The following is an 11,649-nucleotide window of genomic DNA, read 5'->3' as shown; positions in this document are numbered from 1 at the left end:
GGGGGGTGATGAAGTGGGTCTTTTTATTTATTGGAGAAAATGTGATACATTGGCTTTTGTATTTGATATATTTCCCCCCTCCCAGTAAATCTATACATCTGCAAGCAAAGTCATCTGTCAAAATATGTCTGTGAGACACATAGCTATTGATTAGGTAAAATAAAGGCACTCCAAATCAACGAGACGAATTAGAACTGTCCTGGACTTTATATGCAGAGAAAGTGATGCTTTTTGTTCCCGTTTCGCACGATTGAAAACACAGTCCCTTTCCAGCGCCAAGTGTTTTGCTGCTGGTCTTCTCACTGTTGCTTCTGGAAACAATCTACCGCGGACCATCCTTCTCTTCTCGGCCCCCACCCCAGAAAACCACGGTCAGCAATAACATCGGAAGACGCCTCTCCTCTAGCACAAACAGCAACAGAACAAGAAGGGCGGGGAGGGGGAACGACACCTCCCGGTTCTTGGGCAGGGCGGGCACAACCACCATTTTCCCATTTGCTTCGGATTGGGCGCTCTGCGTGCTTTTCAGTCAACAGATCTGCCGCGAAATAAATGAGGAGGACGCGACCATTGATCCACTCGCAGCGCTGGAGCCGGAACAGCCCCGCAGCCCCCTCAGCTCAACTACAGGCGGGGACAGACGGGAGTCGCGGGCGCACGCGGAGCTGCAGTGCGCTATCCGTGGTGCTGAACAGCCGCACTCCCTTCACCAGCTACCGCCACCACCTCAACCACCACCGGCAGCCAACGCGCTCCAGAGATGAAAGAGACCCTTGACGAGAAACTGCTTCAGTAACGTCTGAGACTTAAAACTGCATCTTCCGGGGGTTCAGATGTACTTTGAGAAAGAACATGGTGTGTGTTTGCTCACGGTTAGATGCAAGGAAAGTCTGTTGTCAGAGGCTGGGAATAGGGGGTCGGAAAGGGAGCAGTGAATTGCCAAACCAGTGCTTTGGAGTAGAGGTGCAAAGAGATTTAGAAGGGAGAGCTGTGACTGAATTAAAAGAATGTACTGGGTGGGGAGAGAATACTCACTGGTAAAGTACATTTTTTCCACTTCTGTTCTTTGCTTTTGGCACTACCTGATTTGTGTAGTCTAGAGGGATTCTGTGTGCAGGGCAGTGAGTTGGCGCTGGTAAAGGGAAGGGGATGGACTGGATGACCTTCTGATTTGTTCTAGTCTGTTTTCTGCTTTAAATCTTCTCCGTGTAAAAGTCCATGGCCAGTTCATCATTTGGTTTTGTTTTGGAAGGGTATTTATTCTTCTCTCCTTGCAACTCCGCCCCCTCCCCCAGCATGATTTATGTTGGAGTGATACTTGCAGGCAAGTAAGAAGAAAGTCAATACAGAGACTTGGGGGTGTTCTTTTGTATATGCCAAACCCAGAACAAGGGTCAACATTGTGTGTATAGATCTATGTAAATACTTAGTAAAGTATGTACTAAGACCTAAATGAATTTCTATTAATATGCCAGGTTTTTCCAAGTCAAGGAGATGGCTGCAGAACCAAAGGAAATAAGAAACACAGGAGCTGGTTGGATGAACTGGTGCAACATAACTATTGGTTGGCTGTTTCTCAATAACAGTTTGACACATCTGTACTCCTACATTCTCAAAAGATTGTCTTGCATGCAACTGGCATCTGTTTTCCTACCCTTATTTCAAGTGTTTTTCCAGGAACATCTGGTGCATAAGAAGGCAACTTGCATAGTCAACCCAATGGAGGAAAAAGATGTACTTTTCCTATGCTTAACTGAAGGAGTTTGCTTTCCAACTGTATTCAGCTAAAAGGGATGGGGGAATGGCTGGGAGCTCTTTACACAGAGATGACTGAATTCACTGGAAATGTTTTAGGAGAAAAGCACAGCAGATTCTGATGGCCTTGTCTGCCATACCCCAGCACTACAGAAATAATTGATTGGACACATTTTCTGCTAGGTAGTAGGTGGCAAAAGAAACAAGATCCATATGCTTTTCATTTGGATAAAGGCGGGAATACAAGAAATATGGTTCTCTGGAGCAATCTGGGACTGGAGAGTAAAGCCATGTTTTACAAGCAAATGACCTCTGCACTCCAGAGCTCAGTGATGGGCTGGGAGGATCAAGGAACTCCCAATGTGGATTTAAACAAGTCTCTGTCCCTAGGCTGATGTGGGAGACTCCTATGGGATACAGACTAGTGGACTTCTGCAATGTCATTAAGCATTACAAACCAAGATCAATGACTCAGAGAAGAAACCTTTCTGGTGAACTTGGAACAAAGTTTTCCTCTTGGACTCTTTAACTAGACGGTAGCTCCATGCCAGTGTCTCCAATGAGGTGTTGGTTGCTGCCCGTCACCTCTGTGGTGCTGAAATTTGGATGATGTCTATCAGGAGATCAAAGGGCTGCTGCTGCGTGTCGCACTTCAATGAGGACAATGGCAGGTTCATCCTTTTAGCAGTACTCATTGTGGCATACCTGACCGCTGGAGCCACTATTTTCTCAGCCATTGAGAGCCCATCTGAAGCAGAAGCTCAGCATCGCTGGAATTGGACCCTTCAGAACTTCAGCCAGATCTTCAACATTAGCCTCCCTGAGCTAAGAGCCTTCTTACGAAATTATGAAGCAGCCATGGCAGCAGGCATCAGGGCAGATGCCCTCCGTCCAAGATGGGACTTTACAGGGGCTTTCTATTTTGTAGGCACAGTGGTGTCAACAATAGGTAAGTCATTTTCTTTTCCACACTCAAAGCCTACCCATTCTAGTACATAATGGTACATAGTGTCAGTAATGATCTTCAGGAAGTCTTTCCATCCATCTAGACAAACAGCATGTGTGTAAAGCATTTGGGGAGCCAATGAGAGTAGGACAATGGGGTTGAATGCTTTTCAAACTGATGCCCTTCAATGAACAATGTTGTATGCAATATTTAAAAGAACTATATACCTCTCTGTTTCAGCATCTGTGATTTCCTTTCCCTCTTTCTCTTGCCTTTTCCTTATCTCATCTTTCTGCCTGTCATCTCTGTTTCTTGGCTTAGCTAAGACAGCAATATTGCTAATGTGAATTTTAAAAAGAAAGAGTAAATTCAACATGCATTCATATATAAGGATGAAATTGGTTTGCGCTTAAAGCAACCTACGAGAAAATAAAACTATAAGGAATATTCCATTTCATTTCCTTAACAACACTCATGTGAGATGCAAATATTGCCTGAGATACTCAGATGCCCTTTTGGGCATCATGTGTGAAAATGCTGTTAATGAAAGCAATGCAGTACGCATGCATAGAAAAGGAGAATCCAGGAGCCAAAATGATTCCGTAGGGTGCAGTGAGATTTGGGACAATCATATATATGCTGTTCTGCTGACTTCACTTTTTTAAAAGGGGAAAAGAAAACCATGGATTGAGTAATGTGCAAGTACCTCCTCTTTAAAAAAAATCCAAACAAAAAATAAACAGCTGCTACACTTTGATGAAGTAAGTTGGGTGAGGTTCTCAAGTGTGGAATGTTGTTTTTCTTTCTAGAAAGCTTTCTTAAGTTGCTATAGCAACTGGAGTTTGGAAAGTAGTTTGAAAGTAAGGATGCCTGAGAGAGAGAGAGAGAGAGAGAGAGAGAGCAGAGATGGTGTTCCCCTACTCTGAGGAACTGACTACAGTTTAGATTCAGGGAGATTTGGGTTGGGGAAAATGCTAAAATTCCTGTATGTTTCTACTTTTATGAATCTGCCTTGTCAGTTCAATGGTCTAGTTCTCACGGAAGTGCTAAATTTGTGGCTGAGCCATACAATTTCAAATTACAAGAGGCTTACATGATGGAATTCTCTACCCACAAAAGAAGAATTTCTACCTGCAGGGAGATTATTTCAACCAATTCAACATTTTATCTAACACTGTCCCAGCATGAATCAGAATGTGAAATTTTTATTTCCAAACAAGAAATAAATAAATAGCTCACCCTGCAGAAGTGAGATTCGGTCAGATTTTGTATGTCTTTGCAATGTTAATATCAACTGGATACAACAGTTTTCCTTGTAGATATAAGATTTTCAACACCAATGGCACATAAAATAGCCACATAAAATGTGTGGTCCATTCCATAGTGCAATTTAGTGGCAAAAATTAAATTTAAGTCAGGGTCTCAGATTTTTTTCAGCCTTAACCCTGGAGAAAAATGGAATTCTGTTGGGTCAAGTGAAGAAATAATCATCTTTAGGCTTTTGTATAACTAATACAAAAAGATTATTCCTTGACCCTTTGATGGCTGGTGGCTACTGGTCATTCCTGTCTGGGGAGAAGTTGGTGAGAAATCATTTAGTAGAGCTGGAATATGTTCGCTGTAGGATATATTGTTTTGAGGGGGGCATTGCTGATGTTTGAATAACATATATGAGGAAAAAATGATACTACATTAAAGACTAACAGTATCTGTGCTAATGCCTGTCTGTATCCCAATGCATAACTTGTATACAACCTGGGCTTTTTTTGTAGCAGGAACTCCTTTGCATATTAGGCCACACACCCCTGATGTAGCCAATCCTCCAAGAGCTTACAGTAGGCCCTGTAATAAGAGCCCTGTAAGCTCTTGGAGGATTGGCTACATCAGGGGTGTGCAGTCTAATATGCAAAGGAGTTCCTGCTACAAAAAGGGCCCTATATACTACTTTTTTAAAAAGGCACTACAAGACCATCACTCCTCAGTCGTCATACTGAAGCTATTTTTTAATATAATAGCTAGGCCCTTTCTGTTCTGAAACTTCCTTTTGCCCTGAGAATCTGGTAGCATTTCAGCCTGTAAGAAATTGTTACCTAACTGCACATTGCACTAGAGTTAGGCCTGGTCACATGTGCAAGAAAATGAGAACAAGCCCAGATAGGAAGGTATAACTTTTCTCTCTACTATGCTGGTTTTCCATTTGCTGTGTTTTTTTTTAACATGGAGGAGGATGCAAAACTGGAATTTGTGCCTGCAATCTGAAGTGGCACTGTGGCCAATCTACCACCTCAGGTCTCTGTCATCTCATGCTCCTTCATGTACAAATCAGGCCTTGCTCTGTACTTCTTCCCCTCTGATTATTTAACTTTAGTGGTTGCTTGCTCAGCAGTAGTTGTATAACTGCATAGAGGTGAACATGGCATAAAATCATAAGAATTGACACACTGGGTCATCCTGATGATCTATCCAGCTGAGCATTCTGTCTGCTGGTAGCTAGCCGGCTGCCTCGGGGAGGGTCACAAGGAGGCCAAAATGGTAATATTCATCCTTCGTTATTATTTCCCAGCAGTTACCTTTTGGTAATGTTGACATGTATTTAGGGCAGGATGAGTGTGTGCCTCTATTGTCCCCAGTGGGACTAAAGGACACAATTATGAAACATTTCTTTCTAACCCTTTCTACAGCAACTGAGGGTTTGAAAGGAGTGCCTTCTAATTGCATCCTTTTATCCCACTGAAGACTGTGAGATGCATGCTGATCCTGACCCAAATAATGTATGCTGGTGTTGAATGTCACCTTAAACTTCTGCACATTAGAAGCTCACAATCTGCAAAATCTTTCATATTTCTCAACTTCACTGACATCTCTCTAAGTAACCTGGACAAAAGGCTGATTAAAAATGTAACAAATAGACTGAAAGCGTTAATCAGTCTGATCAACCATCATTCTAAAGTTTTAGTTGGCTAATCAGGCTGTGGACAATTTTAATCCAGAAGGCTGTAGGTAAAAAAATAGGATTGTTTGGTTTGGGGGTTGCTGCAGTTTTGGTGTCTATAATGGTGTGTGTGGAGGGGGGTGGGGAGAGATGGCATTTCTCTTATCAGTTGACCCCTTTTCTTTATCAGATTGCAAGCTATCTCACACTTCCCTCAGTTTCTCAGAAAGACTTCTATTCTGAAGTTGGGGTAAGCTAACAAAACTCTTTAACCAACTTCAGCCCAAATAACAAATAATTTTTCTTTGATTTTATTGGCACCTGCTGTCACATAAGTGTCATGCTGTTTACTGAGAAGCAGGCCTCAGAGCATTCAGGACAGCAGCCCTGGAATTCCAAATTAGATTTATCAATTTCAATAAATGGAGATGGATCCTCTGAAGATGCAGTGGAAGGTGCTGGCAGGGATGAATCCTTCCTGCCTCTTCCCTTTGCAGATCATCAGGGACTGGGACACCCATGTGGACTAAAATAGATGTAAAATGGGTGACTGCAATTGAGAAATTATTACAAAATTATGCATGGGATAGAGAAGGTAAAGAAAGAAGTACTTTTCTCTCTTTCTCACAATACAAGAACTCGTGGGCATACAATGAAATTAATGAGCAGTCAGTTTAGAACAGATAAAAGGAAGTACCTCTTCAGCCAAAGAGTAATTAACACAAGGAATTCACTGCCGCTAGAAGTGGTGGTGGTGGCTACAAGTATAGACAGCTTCAAGAGAGGATTGGTAAAACATATGGTGCAAAGGTCCACCAGTGGCTATTAGCCACGGTATAGATGGAAAACTATGAGGCAGTGATGCTCTATATTCGTGCTGCTTGGGGGGCAACAGTGGGAGGACTTCTGGTGTTCTAGTCTGCTGGTGGACCTCCTGAGGCATCTGGGCTTTGGTCACTGTGTTACACAAAGTATTGAATTGAATGGGCTGTTGGTCTATCCAACATGGCTTCTTTTATGTTCTTAAAAGGTAATGGTTGAATTTGCCCCTCCTGTGTCAGCAGAGCCTTTTCTTGCCAGTGAAAGGCTGGAGGCCTTGCATCCTAATCCTTTGCCTTTACTAGGTTATGGCTAACTGAAGACAGGGAAACGTTTTCTAGCACCAAAATGACCAGACAATGTTTTGGCTCACATCAAAATGATTGCTCCGGTTACTTCGCAGTGCTTAAATTGTGCCATGCACTGTGCAGAAACACAGTAACATTGTCCCTGCCTCCAAAGGCTTGGGATCTAGGGATAATATGGGAAACTGAAGGTTAGAGACTGCATTTTTACAGTGAAGAGCATGGGTGGCAACTGGCCTGGAGAAAAGTGTCCTGTCTCTTTAACAGACATTTTTATGGCAAAGGTAAATAATATCACCTGGTAAATAACAACCCATTGAGCCTCAATTAAAGGGACAGAGTGGTTTTTCTCACTAACAAACTGAGTTGTGGAGATACATCTATATTGAGGTTAAGGTGCTTTAGTTAAAGAAGTGGCTCTTGGGAAATATTTGAAGCAGATGGTGCTATTCCAGAAAAAAGCTAGAATCCACAAAAAGTATACACACAAGCAAGAAAGAATTGTGTCCACAGTTGGAGATACCTTTTGGTTTTTTTGGTGCAACACCCACAATGCACACATGAAGCTGCCTTATACTGAATCAAACCATTGGTCCATTAATGAGAGATTGTCTACTCAGACTGGCAATGGCTCTCCAAGGTCTCAGGCCAAGTTTTTCACATCACCGACTGTCTGGTCCTTTTAACTGGGAATGTCAGGAACTGAACCTGGGACCTTCTGCATGCCAAGCAGAGGCTCTTTCCTTGAGTCACGCTCCTCCCTTGAGAGTTCAGTAGCACCGTGAAGAAAAACAAGATTCCCAGGGTTTAGGTTTTCATTGGAGCTTATACCCTGGAAAACTTGCTGGTCTTTAAGGGATTACTGGGCTCAAATCTTGCCCTTTTTCTGCAGACCAACATGGCTACAGTCCTGAGACAAAAATGCTTTGAGGCAACATGAAGACATTTTTCAGTTTGCATGCCCTACCTCTTCCAAGTTGAGGAGAGTTATGGAGGCTGAGGGCCCCCATGATCAGTTAGCACTGACCATGCCAAAATCAGCCACAACAGTTCACTCATACAAATCCTTTTAAAAATGTATAGTCCACTTTTTCTCACCAATGGAGATGCAAGCAATTGACAAGGTTGTTCTCCCCTCCTCCACTTTATCCTCACAACAATAGCCCTGTGAGGTAGTTTATGCTGAAAGTAAGGTCACCCATGACACAGTAGGGATTCAGATCCAGCTGTCCCACAGTTTAGTCAGATACTTTAACCACCACCTCATGGTGGCTTTCCTCCACTTGTCTGCTCAGTAGCTGCTGATCTAGAGCTGAATGAGTGAGCTGACACCATGAAAAATACCATGCTGAGATTGATAAGAAATTGTATGAAAGTTTTATTTTTGATTTTTGACCTGGGGTTGCTCATTCACACACATACATGCACAAGGGGATACCACAGTTATGATTGTCTGAACCAGCCTACCAGTACCCATCCCATGTAGAAAAGTGGGCCTGTGAATAAGATCTGCAAGTTGTCCTCCTTTTGCTATGCATTTGTATTCCAAGCACATACACAATTTGTATGCAATTACATATGTAACTTAAGACTCTGCAGTCATTCACTTCAAGCAACTGACAGTTAGCTCCTGGGAGAACCATGGAAAATATACCTGAGAAATGTCCTATAATTCTACCATAGAGCCAATAATACTAATAGAATACAAGAAAGGATCATCTGACTAAAGAGTTCTTGCAGGCAGACAATTTGTAATGGGCCTCCTTCTTTCCACATCTGATTTTAAAATGCACAAAGAAACAAGATGGACTTAATTGAAGCTTCTCTCCAAATATTAGTGCTGTCTGTGGTTTTAAAAAGGAATGCAAAGCTCAAGATATGCTCTGATAAAATCAAAAAGCACTTCATTCCAGCAAATGCTGTGCTCACTCAATAGATCATGGATCAAAGTTAAATGAGTTTTGTTCACTTTTTCATTCAAGCAGCAATATGAACAGAACAGCAGTTCTGACTGGGGGGAGAGAGATATATTAGAAAATAGCACCACTTGAGAAAAAAGTGAGAAATAATGAAGATATATCAGTGGCTATTGTATACAGTTTCATTCCATTTTTAATATTGTTTCATGCTTCCTTCCTTTCCTGACAGTAGGTGAATAAAAATACAAAATTGCCTTGCTGAATCAGACCTAGTTTCCACCTAGTTCAGCATTTTGTTTCTAGCACTGGACTGCAAAATGTTTCTCCAAATTCACAAAAGGGGCACAATGGTGATGGCTCTCCCTTGTTCTTTGTCTCTAGTATCAGATATTCAGAGGTATACTTCTTCTAATCATGAAGAGTCCATTAAACTCTTGTGGTTATGAGTTTGTCCAATTCTTTTGAAAGCTCAGCTGAGCTAAGGAATTTCCTTTGGTCAGTCCCATATTTAATTATCCCAAATTCTACTGTTACGAGAGAGGAAGTAAATGTCCTCCCCCCCAGCTCATGTATAATTTGATAAACCTCATCACACCCTCTTCCTCCATCATCTGTATCTTCTATAAATGCTTTAGCTTTTCCTTGTAGGGAGGGTGTTCCCTACCATCTCCTCAAAGGAAATAGGAAAACATTCTAGGCTGCTGAGGATCAGGAGCTCTGTGAGAAGAGAGTACTGGAGCCAGAGGGTCATACTTGCCAGGCCCTTGGAAAATTCAGGAGTTGCTCATTCACATTGGCAAGTCATCTCTGAATGATGCAGTTAGGGAGCTCCAGATTTTGTGAATGTGTGTGTGCGTGCTGTACATAGTAACTGTGGGAAATTCCAGTTTGAATCAAGACCATGGCACAGGAGAGGGAAATTCACTTTTTCCTGCTCCCCCCCCCCCCGCACCCCATAAATACATACTGATCTTCCTGAGTCTTGTCTGTGCCATGGGGAGGGTCCATGATCAATATTTCCTGTGTAGGAGGTGGTAGAAGACAGAGATCTGGATCAGAACTGTGATACCATAGAGAGCTTTTAATTTTTTTTACTTCATTTATACTTCACGTTCCTCCTCAGTGGGGACCCAAAACAGCTGACTTCATTCTTCTCTCCTCCATCTTATCCTCAACAACCACCCTGTGGTGCAGGTTAGCCTAGAAAGAACAAATTTTGAGTCCAGTGCCACCTTTAAGACCAACAAAAGAGAAACAGTATGACTGCTCCAAGATCACCCAGCAAGCATTCATGGTAGAGTGAGGATTCAAACCTAGGTCTGACCATCTCATCATCACACTTCTGCCCAAGAAGTACAATTTGCACCATACAGAAAAATGCACAAAGACCTCTTTGGTGCTAGCTTCACAATACATTTTATTTTTCCCTGCAGAGCAATGAGCAACTTGGAAAGGGGTGGTGGTGGCTATATGGCATAGGAGGAAATCTGAAACTCTCCCCCCTCTCCACCTTTTCCATGCCACAGTCTTGATCCCTCATCCTTGACAGCTGCTTTTAGCATTTTAGAAAAAATAGGAAATTGAATTGTAGCTCTCTCCATCACTTCTAGTTTGCAGTCATATCAAATTAGATTCTTTATAATCTGTTCATTGGAAAATACATAAGCCAAGCAGAAGGGAAGCAGTCAAGCAAACATGCAAACAGTGCTAGCTCCCCAAAAGCAACAATCCCCCAAAATAAATGTATCTTCTTAGCCAGCAACAAAAAATTCACACTTCTTTTGTGGTCAAATGCTAGTTGTAAAAGGCTTTCCTTCTGCCCCATCCAGACAGATGGGGTGTGACGTCAATTCCAGTGTCATGGCTCAGCCCCCTCACCATCATGGGCCATGAACTGAGTGCTTTCAGCAATCAAGCTACACAAATGTCTAAAAAGAAGGTCATTTTAGTACCTGAACAGCACATGCTTACAGCAGTTCTTAAGGAATCTCACCAGATTTTTCAGCTAACGTTACTCTCAAATCCAGATCATGTCTCTAAGTTGCAAGATTATGTTTTGACAATTCTGTGAGAAAAATAGTAGCTATTTGCTGCACATAGGAGCTTCTGGGAGTGTTTTTTATCAGTCAAGCAGTTAATCACTGAGAAACAAAAGAAAATTATGAGTGTAGCTGTATTAATATTGTAATGTTTTTAACACTGAATTATGTATTAATGCTTTCAAATGAGACACATTTGTACATTCTGGCAGTCTGATGGCAGCAACTAGAAGGCCATCTGGGCAGGGTGCAACATCTTTGGCAAATGGATATTAAAGGTCCACATAGAGACCCATCTGCCAAGGCCACTGTCTGGCAAAAGAACCACCACCAACTGGAACCACTCTGATTATCTGCTGCTACCAGGAACAGCAGGTCACAGGGACCTCTGGACAGTTTCCTGTTTCATGAAGAGAACAGTGACTGGAGGGGTGCCAAGCATGAGTCCTGTCAAGCTCCTTTAGCTTTCCCTGGACCAAAGCCATGAAAGAGTCATGCTCCACATCCATCTTCAAGCCCATCCTTTGATCACCTCCTGGCACTGGGACTGAGAGGTTTACTGCCTCCAAATATGGAGGTTCCCTTTAGCCACTATGGCTAGCAGACACTGATAGACCTATCCTCCATGAATCTGTCTGATTCCCTTTTAGAGTCTTCTGTGCCTGTGGTCATTGCTACAACCTCCAGCAGTAAATTGCATATTTTCATCATTTGTTCAAATTTTTAAAAGTATTTCTTTTTGTCTGTCCTGCCCATTCAACTTTGTTGGATGTCCTCAAGTTGTAATATTTTGGGAGACAAAGTTCTCTCATCTCCTTTCTAAACTGAAAAGTCCCAGGCTCTTCAGGCTCTCTTCACAGGAAAGATGCTCTAACGCTAACCCCTTAATCATCTTGTATCTGATGAAGGGAGCTTTGACTATTGGCAGCTGTAC

The 11,649-nt window shown here is 42.4% G+C and overlaps 1 protein-coding gene across 1 annotated transcript in view; it reads left to right on the top strand.

Annotated features, from left to right (window-relative positions):
* The first annotated feature begins 1,506 nt into the window (after positions 1 to 1,506).
* Positions 1,507 to 11,649, top strand: part of KCNK12 (potassium two pore domain channel subfamily K member 12) — a 79,055-nt gene continuing 68,912 nt past the window's right edge. The window contains exon 1 of the mRNA XM_060248866.1: positions 1,507 to 2,704. Within this exon, the coding sequence (XP_060104849.1) occupies positions 2,362 to 2,704 (343 nt within the window). The 5' untranslated portion in view covers positions 1,507 to 2,361. The remainder of the gene's footprint in view (positions 2,705 to 11,649) is intronic.

Source organism: Heteronotia binoei, chromosome 1 (genome assembly GCF_032191835.1).
Source record: "Heteronotia binoei isolate CCM8104 ecotype False Entrance Well chromosome 1, APGP_CSIRO_Hbin_v1, whole genome shotgun sequence".
Lineage (NCBI taxonomy): Eukaryota > Metazoa > Chordata > Lepidosauria > Squamata > Gekkonidae > Heteronotia > Heteronotia binoei.
This window is presented reverse-complemented; position numbering and strand designations above follow the sequence as displayed.